Here is a 20,682-nt window from a genome sequence, read left to right as displayed (position 1 = left end):
ACATGTTAGCTTCCGAAACACGCTGCCCATGGGTAGGCCCACCTGTCACTTTGCTATCTGGATGCCGTCAGATTCGGCCTCAGATACAGGCACTGATAGGGTTGTTTGTTTCCGCGCGTACCAAGTCGATACTCATCAAAGGTGGAGGCGAGGAGCCGAGCAAACAAAGAGGCCATCAGGCCGGCCAGTTGGTTGTCATGGTTTCAAAACACTCCAGAGCTGGTAAACTGCTCGGTTGATGCCAAGCTCGCACCGGCTGGGGATCGTCACCAGAAGATTGCTTGCCCCTGGGAGGACCGAGGCGAGCAACGGAGGACGGCCAGATGAACACGGGACGACACAAGGGTTTGCCTAGTCCCATCATCGTTTCCTAGGTAGGTGGTCCTCCTTTTTTCCCTTTCGACCAAGATACGTCCGCACTGCCCCGATGTTTCAACGACGGCTTCCTATCACCTTCTCTTCTTCTTCTTCCACCTTCTTCCTTTTCTTCTACCGGCCAGTCTCCTCTTGACGAAAACACCGGCCTGACTCGTCCTCCCTCACTCTCTTTTCACTTTCGACTCGTCGTCGAACCTTACGCTCCTTTAACCAACAAAGCCCGAGAACCGCCGCAAACGTCCGCGGTCGCCCTTCTCGGCCCACACTCGTTTTAACGGTTCAGCACCTTCGTCACCTATCCTGTCTTTCTTGTCACGATGAAGTTCCCCATCGTCGCCGTTGCGGCTTCTGTTCTCTCAACTGCTGGTCTGGTTGCAGGTGACCCTCATGTCATCCAGGTTCGCGCCGAGGACCTTCAGGTCCGCAAACATGGCGGTCACAGTTTCAAGATTTCCCAGATTTTTAACCACAAATACCAACACAAGGTTAAGGGCAAGGGCATCAGAGATGTCGCCAAGGTCTACACAAAGTTCAACATGAAATTCCCCGACCACCTTCGCGAGGCCCTCGTCCGCGTCTTTGGCGACCTGGGCGTCAAGATCCCTGGCAACCTCCACGCCTTGAACGACGGCTCTTTCTCAGCTGGTTCCCAGGGTACGTATTCCTTTGTTTTGGGACCATCTCTGCGCTCCATTTACTGACCTCCCTTACAGGTGAGGTTGATGCTACGCCTGTCCAATTCGATGTTCAGTATCTCGCCCCCGTCCAGATCGGCTCCCCGCCGCAGACGGTCATGATGAACTTCGACACCGGCTCTTCCGATCTCTGGGTCTTCAGCTCCGAGACCCCTGCCAAGCAGCGCAATGGCCAGAAGATCTACAACATGACCCAGAGTACCACCGCCGAGCTCGTCGACGGTCATGTTTGGAGGATCTCGTACGGTGACGGCAGCAGCTCGTCCGGAAATGTCTACACTGACAAGGTTAGCATTGGCGGCGTCGAGGTGGACAAGCAGGCTGTTGAGATTGCCACCCATGTGTCCAACTCTTTCACCAATGACGCTGCCTCCTCCGGTCTCGTCGGTCTCGCCTTTGACTCCATCAACCAGGTCAAGCCCCGCAAGCAAAAGACCTTCTTCGGCAATGCGATCGACGACCTAGCCATGCCGCTGTTCAGTGCCAATCTCAATAAGGCTGAGCCTGGCAACTACAACTTTGGCTTCCTCGACCATGAGGAATTCGTCGGTCCCATCAGCTTCGTCGACGTTGATGCTTCCCGCGGTTTCTGGGAGTTCGAGGCCAGCGGCTATACCCTTCCCGCCTCCAACTTTACCGAGTCCAATAACAAGACCGGTGTTTTCCAGTCCCTGACCCACACCGCCATTGCCGACACCGGCACCACCCTCCTCATGCTCCCCCAGCCCATCGTCGAGGATTACTACGGTCAGGTCGCCAAGGCCCGCAGCGACAATGCTTTTGGTGGTTATGTATTCCCCTGCAATGCCGACCTCCCGGACCTCATCCTCCACATTGGCTCCTACAAGGCTCGCCTCACCGGTGATCTCATCAAGTACGCTCCCGCCGACACCGATGACTTTGCGACGGCCAAGTGGTGCTACGGTGGCCTCCAGAGCGCCCAGGGCTTCCCCTTTTCCATTTACGGAGACATCTTCTTCAAGGCCCAATTTGTTGTGTTCCAGGGTGGTGTGATCGATAAGGATGACTGGTCCAAGGGCGCCAAGTTGGGCTTTGCTGCCAAGCCTGGCACTCAGCTTCCTCAGGAGACGGAGACACCCGCGGTACCGGACGTTCTGCCCATCAACAACGTTACCAGCCCGGTTGGAAGCGGCCGCAGACGCACTGGCGGTGGTTCTTGTCGTGCTCGCGTTAAATAAGTTATAAACCTTGTTACTCTGGCAGGTGATGTGAGAGAAAAATAGGTTCGGACACTTGCTGGGTATGGTTGGGTGTAAGCGTGTCCGGACCACTCCTCACATCACCTCTCTGGTTAGAGTCTTGGTTTTGATGCTTGGGTCGGCATGCTTTTTTCGAGTTTGCGATTGATAATATTTGAGGAGCAATCCAGCAAACAAAACTACACGTAGTACACATTGAGACGAGACTGCGTGCGATGTACATATCATTACCTGCCAAGCGTCTTTGCGTTGCATAGCGGGTTAATCTTATTCGGTTTATTCTTGATGTGTTTTATAGTCAATTTACCAACGTCAATGCATCAGCCTCTGCTTGAATTCCATTTGATACCCAGACACAACGAAACGGCTAGCAACTCACAAGGCCTTCCTACTCATACGAATTCCCCAAAGGTCGTGTGCACGTACGGAGGGTGTTGCTGAAACTGGTAGTGTTGAAAGCAAAAAAGGGGGTACCGTATCCAGCACAGTTCCTTACATAACCCTAACCCCTGATTTGCAGCCACGTAGAATAACCCGTCCGAGCGAAGACATCCACGCGCCTTCAACCCTGGAATATTCCACACGCGTTTCCCATGGGGCGGCGACCTTCCATCAACTTACATCAATCGATGAGCCACCTCGCAACAATCACAGGATACTACTCATACGGACCATTGCGTTTTATTTTCCCTCTACATATTCAGAGAGTATCAATACGATCCCTACCTCTTTAGACGGACTTTTGGTGCAACTCTATGCCGCAATCGATATTGTGCCCCGCATCACACACATAGTCGCCGTCGCAAACCGTTCGCAAGGGCGTCCGTCATATGGCGCACAACAGCGCACAATTCACTTCTCACTCACTCTGATCACAATACCTCAGTCACCCAGCGACATCAACAAATTTAGCAATTACACAACCCAACAAGACATCTACACCTCCTAGCTATTCCGACCATCCCATTTGCAGGATAACAAACAGCAACCCAACCATTGAACTCCACCTCCCTCTTACTTCACCTTTTCTCCCAAAACACTCAGGAATAAACCAGTCAAAAAAAGAAGAAAAAAGGAAAAAAAAAAAAAAAAAAAGAAAAGAAAAAAAAAGACAAGATGCTCCGCCGCCCCTTGACAGTCCTAAACATCACGGCCGAAGACATAGCGTCGTATGAAGACCGAGCCCTTGAGCGCCAAAAAGCCCGCGACATGGCTGCTCGCACACAAGCCCGTCAGGATGCCATGAGACGGGGTCACGGCCACAGTCATGGTCACGCGCAACCACTTCAGCAGCAACAACAACAACAACCCAGTGCAGGAGCGAGGATCTTTGGAAGGGAACATCCCGGTGTTGGGAATGTTGGGGCCAGTGGTGGGTTAGGCTTTGGTACCGGTGGTGGTGGCGGTGGTGCAAGGATAAGCGAACAGTACATGGGTACTGGTAATGATGAAGAAGAGAGTGAAGAAGAAGAAGAAGAAGATGATGCCGGTGACGAAAGCTACTATGCGCAGCGCCATGCGCAGAGACAGGCGAGGATGATGGAGCAGCAGCGGGAGGCGGCGCAGAGACAGGCGGCGCAGAGACTTGCGCAGCAACAGCAACAACAACAGCAACAACAGCAAAGTCAGGTTCAGGTGGAAGAGAGGGCGACGAGCACAGCACAGACCTCCACCACCACTACGGCCGGTCGAAGGGGTGATACTGCCGGTACTAGAGCAACACCAGCCACAACAGCTGCTGCTGCTGGAGGGAGACAACCACGCGGCCATCAATCACGCGCGGCAGTCACACCCACTGGACCAACGACGACAGCAACAGCGGTGGAAACTCCATCTGCCATGCCAGGGGGAGGAGGAGGGGGAGGAAGAGGAAGAAGAGGACTGCGCGGGGGCACAACAACAACAACAACAACAACGGGAACACGTGCAGGACAACAGCAAACCCCGGCTGCCACAGGACAAGACGACGGCGCCCAAGAAGAAGAAGAAGCAGGAGACGAAACAGAAGGAGAAGAAGAAGAAACCCAACGACTCGACCAAAGAGGAGGAGGATACGGTGGTTACGCAGGGGAAATGGACCTTGACATCAACACGCACATTCCCTTTATTTCCTCCTCCGATGACAACAACATGGAAGGAATGGAAATGCTTCTCCCACCCGGTTACCACCTGCACGGCGGCTACGGTCTGCAAGTTGAAAGCCATGAGATCCAGTTCCATACTCCCTCCGTCGCAGCGCAGTCTGGGAACCAGGTGATTGCTACGCCGCCGCTGGCGGTGAATCAACCTCATCAACAACAACAACAACAACAACAACAACGTGCCCCCCACCCTCAAGCTTCTCAGTCCCAACACAGTCACCAAACAACACACCATAACCAACAACAACAGCAGCAACCCCCTCACCAAAACACCCACACCCTCACAAACACAAACACCAACACCCGCCGCCGCCTCTCCCAATCCCAAAACATCCCCCCTCCAATTCCACCCACTCCAGTTCCCCGCACAACCACCACCACAACCACAACAACAACCACAACAACAACCCCCGCCCAGCGCGTCGCGGCCCAACAAGCCCACCAACGTGCCGCCGCTCAACAAGCCTCGGCCCTCCGTGCCCAAAGAAGGAGAATGGCCATGGAAGCGGATGAGCAAGAGGGGCTGTACGCTCGCTTGACGAGGGAACATCCTTCTTTGTCCGTGCCATCTACTACGACGGCTGTGCCTGCTGCGGGGGGTTCTTCTGGTGTGGTCACTACACCTGAGGGACAGGTGGGTAATGCCGGTGGTGGTGGTGGTGGAGGGAGGACTGCTGCGGCTCAGGGGAGACGGAGAGGCTAGAATAATTAGTCACAAAATAGTTCAGTTTGGGGAGGGAGGGAGGGAGGGAGGGAGGGATGGATGGATGGATGGTTGGCTGGCTGAATGAGGTAGTCTAAGTGCCGGTCTGATCCGCAATACCTAAAACAAATGATGTCAGCGCACACCGTCATGACAGTCCTTAGATGTGGTGATTAGCAGCGTTGAATTTATCACGTTGCTTCTTGCGCCTATCCCTTCTTTACCTACAACACCGCTTGCTTTTCGTCCGCACCCAAACATTTATCTCCGCTGAATCTGTCCGTCCATTGCCATGTTTCTTCGGAAATGCTCACATGGACGCAAGCAACAGAGGCAATAAAGCTATTTGTTCTAGCAAAGAACCCCGTTGATATCATGCCTTAACCTGTACACAAACCCAGTCCATACATTTTATGCCCCAGGTCTGATGTCCCTTTTATCAAAAGGAAGTGATTCCGCTTTCCGCTGAAAAGATATTCATTTCATTCCCACCCCATTCCCTTTACTTATTAGATGCTTTGCAATTCTTCGTTTTGTTCTTCCTGCAGCTTGCCCAGATTTTCCTCCGTCAACGCCTCTCCTTCCCTCCGCTCTATCGAGGCCGGACTTGTCGTCATATCTGCCACGCTCGGTTGTGATGGGTGATGCGAACTGGCATCAAGAAGCTGTTCAGCTTGACCAAGCCCTGTCTGCTCACCAGGGTCTCCTGTTGGTTTTGTCGCGTCTGGCACGCCGTGTCCAGAACCTGACCCTGACGAAAAGTATCCCGCCGTCGGAGACTGCTCAACCTCAGCACCACCCCCTGGAGACATCCCCTCTGCAACTCGGCCAGGACCCACAGGCGTAGCAAGATTCGACCCTTCATGATCATCAACGTTGTCATACGCATTCAAGTCCAATTCAGACGGCTCTTCATTCAGCCCAACAGCAGGAATACCAGCACTCTGACAATGCTCACCAGACTCTGTGCATTGCGATGTAACCGGCGAGAGTTCTTCCCTTTTGGTAGTGCACCACCTCAGCAACATCCTTTCGAGCGTTGTCCTTTTGACAGGTTTGGACAGGTAATCATCCATGCCCGCCCTCTTGCATTTTTCCTTGTCGCCTTGGATTGCCGAGGCGGTCATGGCCACGATCGGCACATCTCTCACGTAGCTTCTGTACGGGGCGTGGTGCCGGAGGAGGTGGGTGCACAGGTACCCATCAATCAGAGGCATTTGTACGTCCATCAGAATGATGTCCGGTTTCCGTTTCTTGCCAGTGCTGGCTTTAGAAAGGTATTCGAGAGCTTCCTTGCCGTTCCAGGCGGCCGCGACTTGGAAGCCTAGTTTTCTGATCGTCCTGATGGCGATTTGTTGGTTGATCTCGTTGTCTTCGACTACCAGGATAAAGATCTTGCTGCGGTCCGGCATGGAGAGCTCCTCTTGCGAGGTGGTGGGGGAGAGGCTTGTCGAGGATTGTCTCCATGCCAACCTCTGCTCGCCGCTCAGCGCACCTGACTCCTGGTCAGCCGGAGCCGGGCAGATACAAGACACGCTTGTCTCGCTCTGTAATCTGTCAGATAGCGGGCCGGTAATCGACTGTGCTTTTTGTGGCTTTTTGAATGGGATCCAGAACGTGGCTGTAGTTCCTTCGTCCTTTTTGGATGCGAGCGCCATGCGCCCTTTCATCAGTTCCAGCAAGTTCTTGGAAATGGTCAACCCTAGACCGGTACCCCCAAATTTCCGCGCTGTCGAGGGATCTCCCTGACTGAAAGGCTGGAAGAGCCGTTTGAGCACTTCTTCTTCAATACCAATGCCCGTGTCCTGAATCACGAACTTGACCTCAATAGTATCGTTCGTTTCCTGTTCGACAGAGACATGTAGCTTAACGTGACCCTCATGTGTGAACTTGATGCTGTTCGTGGCCAGGTTCGTGATGATTTGCCGCACACGTCCAGGGTCTCCCATAACCACGAGATCAATCCCAATATCTGAACAAATCTCGTAGTTAAAGGCTAAGCTTTTCCGCTCAGCGGTGAAGCTAAGCATCTTGCCGACCTCCTGAATAACAACGGCTAATGAAAACTGTACTTCTTCGATATCCAGTCGCCCAGACTCAATCTTTGAGAAGTCAAGAATGTCGTTGATTACAGTCAGAAGTGCGTTCGCGGAACGGAAAATATTCTCCGTTAGCTCTCGTTGCTCAGCATCAAGCTCAACATCAAGCAATAATTCCGCCATTCCGATCACACCGGTAATGGGTGTCCGAATCTCATGAGACATCTAGAACGATTAGTTCGGAAGCAATGTGGGAAGTGAGCTGATAAACTCACATTGGCCAAAAACTGGCTCTTGAGCCGGCTTGCTTCCTTTGCGGCTGCTTCATTGGCTAGAAGTTGTCTCTTCTCCAGTGCTTGAGCCTCAATGTCCCTTTCGCGATCCTTTAATTCGGTTACGTCCATTATAAAGCCCATGACGCCTTCGATGAAATCCTCTGTTGAGTTTCCGGTAAGAGGATCTCTCCTGAGAATGGGCTGAAAACCGGTGCGGTACCATCTACCTGCTGAGTCTGTCGTTAGACTCTTCAAAACAATCAAATGCTTAGATCTGTGATGGTACTTACCAAACTTGTGGTCCTGCAGTTCCACCGGTGACTTTCCGCCAAGTATGGACTCAAGAGGCTGCAGAAAAGCAGGCGTTTGGCCATCCGGTAATTGTTGGTTGATGTTGTTGAAAACTTCGTAAACATCCTTCCCGATAAACCAAGAGGAGCTGCCACACTCCGGCGAGAGAGCATCCCATATTAACGATCCCTCCAGCAAGGTAACCTTTCGATTGGGGTCAACAGCGAACATGGTCATGCGCGAGTGAGCAATGACGCTACGTAGCTGTTGTCTTGTCCGCTTGGCTTCGAGCTTTGCTTCCATAGTTTCGTGCACATCAGTGCAGGTTCCTATGACAGTGGTTAGACACGATGCTTTTTGAGACAACAGAATGCCACTTACCAAACCACTTTTCAATTTCCCCTGTTTGTTTGTTTTTCAGAGGCAGCGCACGGCCAAGGAACCATCTCCACTCGCCATCTTTGCTGCGGCACCGGTACTCTATCACATATGGCTCGCCGGTTCGAGTTGAATTTTGCCATCGCTTGTCAGCCTCGGCCAAGTCATCGGGATGGAACGCCGTTCTCCAGCCTCCGCCTAGCGAAGCTTCTACGCTCAGACCTGTGTAGCTGTACCACCTGCTATTGTAAAAGTCATGTGCGCCGTCTGGTCCCGCAGTCCACACGAGCTGAGGCATGGTCTCGCATATCAATCTAAACCTTTCCTCGTCTGCTGCTTTGATCTGACTGATTTCATGCTCGATTCGCGTGATGTCCCTGCATGTTGTCACACCCGCCAGAAGTTCGCCTGTGATCTCATCTCTAATCACTGCTCCCTCAACGTCGAATATTAGTCGCTCGCCGTCTGGACCCAGCATGCCGACTCTGAAGCTTTCAAAGGGCGTTTCACTTTTGATCATAAGAGATATTGGGTATTCATCGGTCTCCAGCTGTCTGCTGAAATCATCTGTCCACATTCTCCACTGTGACAAGAGGTTGAAACCTTCGAGGGGAGCGCCTTGCACAGGGTCTGGATAGGAGAGGCGCCGGGCAGGTTTGTTGGGAAGGATCACACTCCCGTCCTTCCACATGGCGATGATTGGCGTTTGTGTCTTATCCAGAAGGGCATCTTTCATGACAGTGATCTTTTGGAGCATGGAAGGAGCACTGGTGATGGAAGAGTGAGACGGAGGTCCAAGCGGAGGGAAAGGACTGGAAGACATGGCGACCGCAGAAGGACTTAGGGGAAAGGACGGAGAGCGAGAACGCGAATCACGACTTGATGTCAAAGAGGGAGGGTCGTTTATGCTATAAGGGTACTTTTTTTCAGCAGCATCCAAAACGTCACGCCTTCCAGCCAGCTTCTTGGCACCAACCGGGGGAACATACTTGGAATCGGTGTTGGTGAAAGTGAGGGTAAAAAAGGTTTGCTGCGGGCTCAACTGCCAGACCGAAATGATCATCTTGGCCTGTGCGTGGAATGTAGAACTTTCTGACCGGGCGCGGGTATGATATGTTGACCGGGCGATATCTCTCTTGACTATGACCACATCCACAACAGCGTTTGGTGATGGGCGGCAGGTTGTGTTGCCTGCATCCCCGTCACACACGCCATCTCCTGGTTGAGCCGATGTCGATCTAGACCGCGGTGAAGAAGTGGAAGCCGATGGAGGGAGCTCTGCTTGGCGTGGCGTAGCGTCTCCGTCGGGATCAGTTTGCAAAACAGACTTCAAGATTTCTTTTCCCCCGCTGTTTCCAACTCCCATCTCGAGGGCAATCTGGTCCAAAAAGTGCTCCCATGCAATCCAAACCGGCATGCCATCCTGGATAAGATCGATACCAACTTGAGACAGGGTCTGGCCACGGAGTTGGTCCATTGTCGAAGACAGATCATCCCCCTTTCCCGTCGCATCTGACGGCATTCCCAGTAGCCTTCCCATGGACTCATTAGCCAGTACCACTGTTTTGAGGCTATCCAAGACCAGGATTGGAACGGGTAGAAATTGCATGGCCGAAAAGGCAAGCTGGCCCGGAGTTATGAAGGGCATTGTGAGGCGCAAAGGGCTCGACGACTGACTTCGGCGTACTTGAGGAGTCATGGAAGGCGGGCCTCGCCAGAGGCGCTCCGAGTTCCCCTGGGACAAGGTTGTCCTGTCATCTATTAAACTTTCCGACGGAGGTTCGGGATGAGACACGGAGTTCCCCTCCGGTAGTGCTGATGGCATGTCGGGGTCCTGTGGGAGTTGCGTCTCTTGGCGGGCGGACCGGGGCTCGTCCTGCAAGACAGGGTTGTCATTGTCGTCTGGGGAGGATCGAAGACCGGGGCCCATGTCGTCGTCCCGTAATTGGGTCGTACGAGATCCTGTTGGTCTGCGGAGCTCGTAAATCGGCAGGGCTTGTTCGATCGCAGAAGCGTGTTGGATACTTGTCGACCTGGGAAGCTCGGAAAGGACGAAAGAAAGGCTAAAAGTTTAAGGACGGCAAAAACCTCTGATGCTATGACTGGAGAAGTCGAACCTTGAGCATGGCGTCCGTGGCTCGAATATCGGTCGGAAAGTGGCTGTCGGGGATGTGACCGAGGTGGTTGATCAACCGGGCGGGTGGTAACCACTGGGGCAAGGGAACTGGAATGCGGAGAGGAAGCGTCGGGCGTAGCCGATCCTTTGGCTGGATGTTTCAACGAGGGAGAAACGAAGCCGGCGAAGCCCAATGGTAACAATTTCCGTATGTAGTGTCAATGCAGAAAGTGATCAGTCCTTTTTTGTCGGTACGAGATTAGATTAGGTACTATAGGCTTAGTTGGCCTTGTGTCGTTGGCTGTCTTGAGAATCGCGAGGCTTTTTTGGGGGGTTGAAGCAAGCTCTTCCGTGGTTGTACGCCGCGGTAGTTGTCGGTCAAACTACAAGTAAATCCCAAGAGGTGGTGTATGCGCAGTGTGGAAGATAGCGGATGCTGGAGGTTGGGAATCGATGGGACGGGAGTCGACGAGGAAGTGGTGGGAAGAAAGAAACGATGGAAGAAGTCAATGAAGTGGAAGAATGAAGTGGAACTATAAGGCCGAGACTTTTCGCTACTTCTCGGTCACCGGTTCAGAGTAAGTACCTGAGCTAGGTACTAGTCAAGTTGAGATTGCCAGGCCCATAGGAGAAGTGGAAGTGGAAGTGGGACTGAAGCGGAAAGAACAAAACGGGAGCGGGCAAGCAGCTGGAGAATGAGCGGAGGTGCAGGAGCGAGCAGAGCAAACTAAAACCAGCAGATGCAGCCGCAGCGAAGAGGGAAAGCACTCTTTCTATGTACATGGATTGGCCCTACGACTAGGGCAAGGCAACCTAACCGAGCGAGGCCCTACCAGCAAGTACTAACCTGAGGTAGGTCTGGGCCAGGTCGCAGATCTCCCAAGTGACAGGAAGGAAGAACTGCGAACTGCAGCTGGCTCCACCACACGGAGAATGGAGGGAGGTGCGGTTGAGCGAGCTTGTAGAGGTAAGGCAGCTGCAAAAGTTGTGACTTTGCGGTGCGTGCAAGAGGTAAACGAGTCTTGCTGGGGCCGGCTGGGAGGATTGAGTGGGTGGAAAAGGGGACCTTGTGACAGGTAACCGTCTTCATTGCCCAATCCGAGGGATCGAAGAAAGAACTTTCTAAGAAAGGATAAACCTCCTCAGGTAATAGCGCATCCGTTATGTTTCCAACGAGTCCCATCATTCCGTCAAGTATCGACAAGCATTCATCCTCCATCCACAGGGCTGTGTGGCAGGCCGTTATAATCGAATACTTTATTCAACAACTTTCACGTACTTTGTTCTTGGCCCATGTCGGTGATTGTTGCAAGACTAGCCGTCTCGTCATTATAATATTCGGGCGTGTCAAGACCAGGACAACACTTTCATTGCACATGCGCATAACGATGAAGGCTTGGAGAGGGTAAAGGCGTGACGGGGCAGCGGACAGACCACAGCAGCGCACTTCATTCGCCATGCTTTCGTGGTCGTCGCTACGCCTCACTAAGTCTGCGAGAGCACTTCAAGTTGCTTGCAGCTGAGTGGTTTGATGCGTCGACGCGTACAAGCGCGGAGAGATCGGACGATATCAATGTAGCGGTCGAGTGGCGACAAGATAAAACACCAGTGAGGTTTTGTTGCGCTCGATTTGAAGCCATCACGGGGCCTAAAAAGCCTTCTTTTCTTGGGATATGGAAGAGAAGAGACCACCGAGGGTTACCAAGTGGAAACAAGGCCGGGACACGTCCAACATATCGAGTGCGCCGTAAGCTTTGGTTTCGCTTGTCGTTGTCTGGAATTCCGGGGGAGGACCCTGTTGGAGTGAGGATGGCAAGCCCATAGCCCGGTCTAGACCTCAGGGTCCAAGGCGGTTCAAGGCGGCCCAATCGAGCCCAGACTTTGTCACCGGTTCGTGAGTTGTGGCCTTGTGGGTGTGCATCTCGATTCGTTTGGCGCTTCAGCCGTATCGTGAGAAGAATCGGCCAACAGGCGCTCCCGTCTTGTGTACCGCACACTTCCGTCCCTTCCGGCGTGTTCGTGTAACCACAGCTTGGGAAATGCCATCTTTAAGGAAGAGTTGTCTTGGGAGCCAGTACAAGTGCAATCCCTCGGACAGAACCAACATGGGATCTGGGCACAAGGTGCGACCCATTGTGTTAGAGTTCCACTCGTATCAAGTTTGGTTCTCAAGCTAGATAGGTATTAATGACCATATGCTTCTTTCAAAGAAGAAAAAAGGAAGAAGAAGAAGAAGAAGACTTTGGAAGGTTGGAGGGACGTGCGTGCCTGAACGATGCCTGTTCGGGTAGGTAGGCAGAACGCAGTCAACCTACCAGTTGGCGGGTAGCTGTCAAGGGCTGGCAGCAACCCCGCCTTTTAATCATCTCTTCCTCAGCAGCTTGAACCTTCCGCGTCCCGTCATTTCTGCGTTCCTCTTGATACACTAAGATGGGACAATCTGGTGTTTGGGTTGAATTATCTTCAATTCCATCAGTCCCATTTACTATGTCGGAAGTACAACAGGCATTGTGCACATCTCAGGTCTCAGAAATCAGAGACAGGCACTGCGACTAGTAAAGTGACCATCCGACATGCCATGCATAGTAGTGTGACGGCCAAACATGAGAAATTGATTCACGGCAAACTGCAACCGCCCACCTCCTACTCGCAAAGAGATTGAGCGCAAACAAGTTGACATGATTTCTTTGCCTCAACCCTTTGTCGCTGCGGCAAATGCCTTGGCAGATAAACAGCAGGGAAAAAGGGTGTAGGCTCTCGAGAAGAATCAGCATCAACACATCCGTTCCGTGTCCGAATGTGGATCTACCGGCTCCGATAGCTCCTCCCAGCAAACCCTCCGGGCATCCATTGTGAGTCCGGCCTCGGACCTGACTCGGCAGGTCTCCGATTCGGAGACTCCATACACCCCACTCCGTATCACTGATGTCTTCCTGCCAGACGGGGCGGACGCAGCACCCCCACATGGCTCCCGACAAGCACCGCTCAACCTTCGAATCCTCCCACTTCCACGTCGCCCCGTTCACGTGGGGGGTCACGTCGTCAGGCACCCTTTTCAACTCCCGAAGCTATCCCCGAGTCAACCAGATAAACGCGGGAACCCCCAGTCGTCGTATCAAGGTTGAGCCTCAAAGTAGAGGGATTTGTAAGACAGATGCCGAAAGTCACCTCCGCTTCGCCTAGATCCCACTGAGGACCCCACACATGGATTGGCCAAAGGGTTGCCAAGGCCCATGGGGGGGTGGTTATGGTGCTTCGCGACAGCTACGGGAGGTATTGTACGCTCTGGTTGGTGGATAGCTGATTAATTCGTCCCCTTGGTCGTCGTCCAGTCATCGGCGCTGTTATTGTCAGTGTCGCCGTATCATTGACCCTTGCATATCAGATCTGGGGCCGAGACAGAGTTGTAACCACCACATGGAATATCCGGGGAACCAGGCCTGACGGCTTGGGAATTCAAAGGAGCGCGTCAGAAGAAAGATACGGACCAAACTGTTGGTGACAGCCTCACTCGTCAATGTCACCACCATCCATCATGGTGAACATCAATCAAGACCAATCAAAACACCGCTGTCGGACTTGCAAACTTTAGCCGGGATGTCCTGCCTCAACCGGTAGCCTATAGTTCACCGGCTCATCACTGCTACCCACTCCCCGGCTTTCGCTTGGTGCTGCGGGGATGTGGGCAACCAAGATCTTCATCAGTCCCACTCATTCCGTCCTCGGGATCCGCTACGACGTACTGTGTAAATGCCATGTTGAAGAACTCTTCATTCCTACGCACACTGGCCGAGGTCTCGCTATGTACTCCTCGTTTTCCTTGATCAATATCTGTTTCTTACCTAGTCGTTTGCACTTGCTTAGTTGAATCTTTTCCCCAGCTCTAGATACCCCGGATTGTACTGGCAATCCCCTTGCTTTTCTTCAACAACCGACAACATGGCCGAAACTTATACCGTGCCCTTCTTCATCAACGGCGAGGAAGTCCGCACGTCCAGGACTTTTGATGTCACGTCCCCAGCAACCCAAAAGGTTGTGCACAAGTGCAGCAGCGCTACGGATACCGAGGTTCAGGCTGCCGTGAACGCCGCGGCAGAAGCTTTCAAGACATGGAGGAAATCACACCCTAACCAGCGTCGTGACCTTTTCCACAAGGCGGCCGAGATCTTGGTGAAGAGAAAGGAGGAGTTGGGCCAGTACGTGATGGACGAGACGGGTGCTCCACGCCAATGGGCCGACTTCAACATTCAGGTTGCAAAGGACTTGTTGATGGATGTGGCTGGGAGATGCAACACGTTGGAAGGCTCGTTCCCCGTAGTCAACGATCCCGACTCGGGGGCCCTCGTCTTGCAGGAGCCCTATGGCGTTGTTCTCGCCGTTGCCCCTTGGTGAGTCCAGCTTTAGGCGGCGGCTAAGAGAAATGGGATGTATTCCACTAACACCTTGCAAGGAACGCCCCCTACATTCTCGGTATCCGCTCCATCCTCTACCCCATCGCCGCCGGCAACACCGCCATCTTCAAGGCCACCGAGCTCTGCCCACGCACCATGTGGGGCCTCTGCTCCGTCTTCCACGAAGCCGGCCTCCCCAAAGGCGTCCTCAACATGCTCGTCCACGAGCCCGCCAACGCCCCCGCCATCACCAGCTCGCTCATCTCCAACCCGCAGATCAAGAAGGTCAACTTCACCGGCAGCACTGCCGTCGGCCGCATCATCGGCCGCCTGGCCGGCGAGAACCTCAAGCCCGTGCTGCTCGAGCTAGGCGGCAAGGCCTCGGCCATCGTCTGGGAGGACGCCGAGCTCGACAACGCCGCGACCCAGTGCGCCCTGGGCGCCTTCCTCAACTCAGGCCAGATCTGCATGTCTACCGAGCGTATCCTGGTGCACAAGTCCGTCCGCGCCGAATTCGAGAAGAAGCTCGTCCGCGCCGTCGAAAACATCTTTGGGCCCCCGACGCCCGCACCGATCCTCATCAACTCCCTCGCGGTCGACAAGAACAAGAAGCTCCTTGCGGACGCCTTGTCCAAGGGCGCCAAGTTGCTGTACGGCAACCCTGACGCCCAAGAAGAGACCACGACGCGCATGCGCCCGGTTATTGTAAGTGGAATTACCACCGAAATGGACATCTACAAGACCGAGAGCTTTGGGCCCACGGTGGCCGTGTACGAGATCGAGACCGAGGAGGAGGCGCTCAGGATCGCCAACGATACCGAATACGGATTGACGAGCGCCGTGTTTACGGAGGACTTGAGAAGGGGATTGCGCATGGCCAAGGAGATCGAGACGGGCGCGGTGCATATTAACAGCATGACGGTGCATGATGAGGCGACGCTGCCCCACGGTGGCGCGAAGGCGAGCGGATATGGGAGGTTTAATACCAGCAGGGGGTTGGCGGAGTGGGTTAAGAGTAAGACTGTTACTTTCAAATTTTGAGTTTGAGTTTGCGAAGTATGGGCTGGGTAGATGAGGGGGGAAGAAAAGGGGACAAGTCTGGCAATGTGTACATTTTGAGTAGGCATCGCGAGGTCATCATCAAGAGGGGGAGAGAGAGGAAGGCAGCAGTGCAAGCAAGCGTGCGTTGATAGATGTGTGTTTGAGCGATCTACTAAGTAAGGCTATGGTGGGTAATGGGATCTCGTGGGAATCGCTTCGTACGCATATTTTCGCCTTATTATGTGACTAGCCATGGTGTTTTCGTTTTGCTCCTATTTACGTACAAAGGACCACCGCTGCTGTAGTGATCATCGCTCTTCTCTCCTTTTCCCCTTTTTTGGCTCACGCCGAGCAAAGATCCGCAGTCTCCGTATGTTTTGATCATGGGGACGGTTTACAGGGATTGCCAAGACCGCGAATTCGAGAAGCAAGCAGGTGTTGCATTGCCATAAAAATAACTGAGAAGGAGCCTATAGCCAGGAAAAAAAAAGGAAAAAAAGAGGGAGAGAGGGAAAACAAAGAGGAAAAACTGCCAGCTATAAAAAGTAGATAAGGATAAGAAAAATGTTCAAGCTGACAGGCGATAATAATGTAGTGAAGATGTTCTGCAAAAGTGTTTATGATATTACACTACAAAATATCGGAACTCGGCGTCCTCAGCCGTCAGCCGCCTTCCTATTTGGTGGCCGTCTGGTGGGGGAAAACTTGTAGGGACAAGCCACTAACAAGCCGATGTTTTGGGGGATCATCTTCAGACCAAGAACAACAGGCAGGCAAGGCCGTTTGAAGGGATATCCGCGGCTTTGAGGATCCACGGTAGGTTCCTGTTGTAGGTTGTATGTATGTTGTCCTCTACACTATATAGAAAGCTAGGACCCCTTTTCCGAAAGTCAGCCTTTTGATCATTGACTCTGTACATGTTTCGAGTGTTTCAGGTTCCTACTAGGTAAGGTAGTCATCGAACGTACGTGAACAAACCTAACTCGTGGAGATAGTATCAGCGAGTCCTTGCACCAAAAGTAAAGTCGAATGCCCCATCTTACCCCGCGTTTCGTTTTGGAGCTTATCAGTTTCACTAACATCACAGTCAGGTTTTCTACCAAAGCATCCTCAGAAGTTTGAGAGACTTATTCCGAACAATTTCTTTATTGGCTATCACCGGAGGAAGAAAAAGTGAAAAAAATGGGATCGACAGTCGATAACAGAATTCCCGTTTGGCTAGATTGCGATCCGGGTCACGATGTAAGTTCAGCTCGGGTGGTGCAGGACGGGAGTTACGCCTAAGTCGGTCGCGACGGGATGCAAGGGAAACGGGAGACACAAGAGAAGAGAGGTCGGCATCTCCCGTTGGATCTGTACTGTCGGTGCGATGCGAGTGCAGGCGCATCCATTCCCGGTTCGGCTCTATTCGGTTCAGTTCGAGGTCAACCTTCGGCGGGCACCTTACTTCATCGTAGCTCGGCTCTCTCCACCTGTTCGTCTCGCGAAGTCCTGGCGGGCGCGGTGAGAGGGGATGAGATGAGATGATGTGCATCCAAGTACCTACTGATGGCATCGGTGCTACCTACCTACCCGCCGACGACGAAGATGGGAATGGGGAATGCGGTTGATCAACATTTCAAAATTGCAGACATTAACAAGTTGAGGTGAACAGGACACCTTCGCCATTCTCCTAGCCGCCTACCACCCAGCCATCCGCATCTTGGGCATCTCTACAGTCTTTGGCAATGCGTCCTTGGAGTAAGCCACTTGACCTGTTTCTTCGTCTCACTCAGGCCGTGTCTGTCTTAACACACATATCACAGAAAAACAACCCGCAACGCCTGCTCTATCCTCACCTCCATCTCCCGCTCGCACTCCATCCCCGTCTACATCGGCGCCTCGCACGCCCTTCACCGGCCCCACCTGCACGCGCCTACCGACATACACGGCGAATCCGGCCTAGATGGGACCAAGCTGCTCCCCGCGCCTCTCGTCGGCCCCGACACCTCCGTCGACGCCGTAACCGCCATGTCGACCGCCTTACGCTCCTGCGCCCCTGGAACCGCCTGGGTGGTAGCCACCGGCAGCTTCACCAACGCCGCACAGCTCTTTTTGAGCCACCCAGATCTCGTCAGCCACATCAAGGGCCTCTCCCTCATGGGCGGCGCGTTCGGCACCGGCTTCACCCCCGCCATCCTGGGCACCGTCGACGGCGTGCCCCGCGTGGGCAACTGGACGCAGTTCGCCGAGTTCAACGTCCTTGCCGACCCCGAAGCAGCACACGCGATTTTTTCCAACAAGGAGCTGGCAGGGAAGACGACGCTGATCCCGCTGGATTTGACGCACATGGTTTTGACGACGGAGCAAGTCCGCGATTTGATTCTCTATGGGCCCGAGGGCAAGGAGGCGCACCCGGAACTGCCGCAAGATGGAAGCAAAGGGAAGACCACCCTGCGAACCATGTTGGTGGAGCTGCTCATGTTCTTCGCCAAGACGTATGCGGACGTGTTTGGGATCACGGAGGGCCCGCCGCTGCATGATCCGTTGGCGGTGGCGGCTGTGTTGACGGGACTGGTGGGCACCCCCCTCGAGGAGTATCAGATTCCTTTTTGGGATTTCTCTCCAGGGACTGTGGAGAAGCACAGAGAGAGGTTTGAGGTTACGGTGGTGACCGAGGGGAGTTATGAGGACGCGAGGGTCAACGGGGCGAAGACGGGTATGACGGTTGCCAAGCCCCTGCCCGAGGGTGAGGAGGGTGTGAGGATACCGAGGGGATTGGATATTCCGCTGTTTTGGAAGGTGTTGGAGGAGTGTGTGAGCAGAGCGGATGAGGCGAATGCGAGGGGGGATGATGTGCTTCCTAATTAACTGAAAGGGGTTGTGGGTTGTCGCATTATAAAGGGCTTGGTTGTGATGGGATCTTGACTGAACGGTTTACAGAACACAGATGGCACAAGGGAGATTTGCACTGCAGAATACCCACATCTAGTCTAGAGGACGTTGCTTGGAGACTTTATGAAAGTTCAGGTTGTAGACATAGATTATAGAACTACGGTATATCACTGGGTATATTATCATATCTACGTTCAATCCCTACTCATTGGCGATGTCTCACTCCTTCGCCTTGTTCTTCTCAATCACCTTCATCACATCCGCAAAGTTGTTCTTATCACCGCCCTTCTTTCCACCGCCCCGCTTGCGTTTCCCCTTACTACTCCCAAGGCCCGCCTTTCCACCTCCTTCATATCCATCATCGTCTTCATCCTCACCCCACTCAGACAACTTGACCTTCGATGATTCGTCCAAATCGGCATCGTCCTCCATGCGACTCGACCCGAAACCCATATCCAGATCTTCGTCGTCTCTGCTGCTCTCCAGCAGCTTCTTCCGTAGTCGTGCTTCCCGCTCGGCTGCCAGTCTCTCCTCTTCAGATTTCTCGGCGGCGCTGATGGCCTTTGCTTTGGCCAGCGCGGCGCGGAAGGAGGGGTCGTCAAGCGAGGGCTTCTTGTACTCTTCTTGCGAAGTGAGCCCGGTCTTGGAATCTTTGAAGTAATTCCTCGGTCCGGCGGCTGCTGGTTCTGGTTTCGGTGGTGGACGCATATCGGACAGACTCTTGTTCTCTTTCTTCTGAGTGTCCTCCACCTCTCCGTCCTCCTTATCTGACTCGTCATCAGAACCGCTTTCCAACCCAGCTAGCGGATCGTAATCAGACTCGACATCGTCAAAAATATTCGGCTCTTTATCCTCCTCCGCCGCCTCGGCCGCTTTCTTCTCCTCTTCCAGCTTCTTGTAGTACTCGGGCACATCCATACCGAGAACCTTACCCTGCGCGAGCGCTTCTCGCTCCTTCTCGTACTCTTCCTGCGTCTTATTCGGGTCGAGTCTTCGAACTTTGCGTCGCTCGTTGCCGTCTTCATCGACGATGATCATGATCTCGTTCCCTCTGTCGTCACGCTCTATCCTCGTTTCCGCCTGCTTCTTGGGTCCGATCTTCTTGAACCTGGACCCCAGACTCGACTCCTGCTTGGCCTTGGCGGCAGCGCGCGCGGCTTTCAATTCGGCCAATATTTGATTTCTTGTCTTCTTTGCACCCGCCAGTAATGTCGTGGTTGCAAACTCGCCCTTCTTTTGCACTTTTTCTTTTTCCTTGGCTTTGACTTTGGCCGATTCGAGTTGTTCGAGCACATCATCCGCGTCGCCGTCCTCCTCGCCATCCGCTCGTTGCTCATTCTCTTCGGTCTCTTTTTGATTCTCTTCCACCTCAGGCGACTCCGACTCCGACGCATCCTTCTTCTCACCAAAAACATCCACTTCCCCCCTCCTCACCCTCTCCAAAAGCTTGAAATCCAACCCCTTCACCAGATGCGCTGTGTCCAAGCCACCTCCCCCGCCAATGATCTCCACTCGCAAGCGCTCATACTCGTCCTTGTCGATCTCCTCCTTCTTGTACCGCTCTTCCAGCTCCTTCAGCTTGCGCTCCCGCTCGTCCGCCTCTTCTTGCGCTTGTCTCTGCTTGACGCGATCGACATATCCTTCGGCGAGCCTGCTACCTTTGGGTGCAGAGGTTCGAATCTTCTTATTGGGGTGTTGTTGTTGTGATGATGATGAAGAAGAGGAGAGGGTCTGATTACGCTCGGCGAGTTGGCGGGCGAATTCATTGCGGGGATTGAAGCCGGCGACGGAGCGAGGGGTCATGGGGATCGAAGAGCGGGCTTTGGAGCCTAGAGCGAGCGTGCGCGGCGTGCTGTTGCCTGCTGGCGCTGGCGCTACCGGAGATTTGGAGGTGTTCGAGGAAGGTGGTGATGTACTGCTGCCATTTTGGTGGTTGTTTTCCTGGGAATTAGCGAGAAGAAGACGACGGAATTGTTCGTTATTCATGTTGGCGGTGTGATGATTACCGCGTTTCGGTAATGGATTGCCGCGGGGGAAAGAAGAAAGGCGAAAGATGACGGGATGATGCGAATGTTGAATGATGGTAGTCCAGCCTCGGGAGTTGAGGCGCGAGGCTGGAGGAAAAGTGGCGTCCAGTTGA

The 20,682-nt window shown here is 53.5% G+C and overlaps 6 protein-coding genes across 6 annotated transcripts; 4 read left to right on the top strand and 2 right to left on the bottom strand.

Moving 5' to 3' along the window:
* The first annotated feature begins 461 nt into the window (after positions 1 to 461).
* On the top strand, positions 462 to 2,279 carry B0T23DRAFT_197413 (endothiapepsin precursor). The gene is made up of 2 exons (XM_062833321.1): positions 462 to 1,032; positions 1,092 to 2,279. The coding sequence occupies exons 1-2, from the start codon at positions 696 to 698 to the stop codon at positions 2,270 to 2,272; spliced, it is 1,518 nt and encodes a 505-aa protein (XP_062690965.1). The 5' UTR covers positions 462 to 695; the 3' UTR covers positions 2,273 to 2,279.
* Positions 2,280 to 3,369: 1,090 nt separating this feature from the next.
* On the top strand, positions 3,370 to 5,169 carry B0T23DRAFT_455295 (uncharacterized protein). The gene has a single exon (XM_062841227.1). It carries the CDS (start codon positions 3,410 to 3,412, stop codon positions 5,135 to 5,137), a length of 1,728 nt encoding a protein of 575 aa, XP_062690964.1. The 5' UTR covers positions 3,370 to 3,409; the 3' UTR covers positions 5,138 to 5,169.
* Positions 5,170 to 5,646: 477 nt separating this feature from the next.
* On the bottom strand, positions 5,647 to 9,768 carry B0T23DRAFT_321738 (uncharacterized protein; the record flags this gene model as incomplete). Its single annotated transcript, XM_062835256.1, has 4 exons — positions 5,647 to 7,401; positions 7,452 to 7,681; positions 7,742 to 8,071; positions 8,124 to 9,768. 4 exons carry the CDS (start codon positions 9,766 to 9,768, stop codon positions 5,647 to 5,649), a joined length of 3,960 nt encoding a protein of 1,319 aa, XP_062690963.1.
* Positions 9,769 to 13,971: 4,203 nt separating this feature from the next.
* Positions 13,972 to 15,930, top strand: B0T23DRAFT_197337 (aldehyde dehydrogenase domain-containing protein). The gene is made up of 2 exons (XM_062833319.1): positions 13,972 to 14,624; positions 14,687 to 15,930. The coding sequence occupies exons 1-2, from the start codon at positions 14,176 to 14,178 to the stop codon at positions 15,666 to 15,668; spliced, it is 1,431 nt and encodes a 476-aa protein (XP_062690962.1). The 5' UTR covers positions 13,972 to 14,175; the 3' UTR covers positions 15,669 to 15,930.
* Positions 15,931 to 16,591: 661 nt separating this feature from the next.
* On the top strand, positions 16,592 to 18,719 carry B0T23DRAFT_422003 (Inosine/uridine-preferring nucleoside hydrolase domain-containing protein). Its single transcript, XM_062839785.1, has 3 exons — positions 16,592 to 16,910; positions 17,323 to 17,408; positions 17,474 to 18,719. Exons 1-3 carry the CDS (start codon positions 16,851 to 16,853, stop codon positions 18,516 to 18,518), a joined length of 1,191 nt encoding a protein of 396 aa, XP_062690961.1. The 5' UTR covers positions 16,592 to 16,850; the 3' UTR covers positions 18,519 to 18,719.
* On the bottom strand, positions 18,720 to 20,667 carry B0T23DRAFT_385018 (uncharacterized protein). Its single transcript, XM_062837509.1, has one exon. The coding sequence runs from the start codon at positions 20,526 to 20,528 to the stop codon at positions 18,762 to 18,764; it is 1,767 nt and encodes a 588-aa protein (XP_062690960.1). The 5' UTR covers positions 20,529 to 20,667; the 3' UTR covers positions 18,720 to 18,761.
* Between the last annotated feature and the right edge of the window lie 15 nt (positions 20,668 to 20,682).

Source organism: Neurospora hispaniola (assembly GCF_033458365.1).
Source record: "Neurospora hispaniola strain FGSC 10403 chromosome Unknown B0T23scaffold_6, whole genome shotgun sequence".
NCBI lineage: Eukaryota > Fungi > Ascomycota > Sordariomycetes > Sordariales > Sordariaceae > Neurospora > Neurospora hispaniola.
Note: the sequence above shows the minus strand (reverse complement) of the source record. Positions and strands in the feature narration are given on the sequence as shown.

Bases quoted from the DNA above. Each gene is read 5' to 3' on its own strand.
- B0T23DRAFT_197413 (XM_062833321.1), top strand. From the start codon at position 696: ATGAAGTTCCCCATCGTCGCCGTTGCGGCTTCTGTTCTCTCAACTGCT. The intron at 1,033-1,091 runs GTACGTATTCCT...CCTCCCTTACAG, and splicing joins TTTCTCAGCTGGTTCCCAGG to GTGAGGTTGATGCTACGCCT.
- B0T23DRAFT_455295 (XM_062841227.1), top strand. From the start codon at position 3,410: ATGCTCCGCCGCCCCTTGACAGTCCTAAACATCACGGCCGAAGACATA.
- B0T23DRAFT_197337 (XM_062833319.1), top strand. From the start codon at position 14,176: ATGGCCGAAACTTATACCGTGCCCTTCTTCATCAACGGCGAGGAAGTC. The intron at 14,625-14,686 runs GTGAGTCCAGCT...ACACCTTGCAAG, and splicing joins GTTCTCGCCGTTGCCCCTTG to GAACGCCCCCTACATTCTCG.
- B0T23DRAFT_422003 (XM_062839785.1), top strand. From the start codon at position 16,851: ATGGGATCGACAGTCGATAACAGAATTCCCGTTTGGCTAGATTGCGAT. The intron at 16,911-17,322 runs GTAAGTTCAGCT...TGAGGTGAACAG, and splicing joins ATTGCGATCCGGGTCACGAT to GACACCTTCGCCATTCTCCT. The intron at 17,409-17,473 runs GTAAGCCACTTG...CACATATCACAG, and splicing joins TTTGGCAATGCGTCCTTGGA to AAAAACAACCCGCAACGCCT.
- B0T23DRAFT_385018 (XM_062837509.1), bottom strand. From the start codon at position 20,528: ATGAATAACGAACAATTCCGTCGTCTTCTTCTCGCTAATTCCCAGGAA.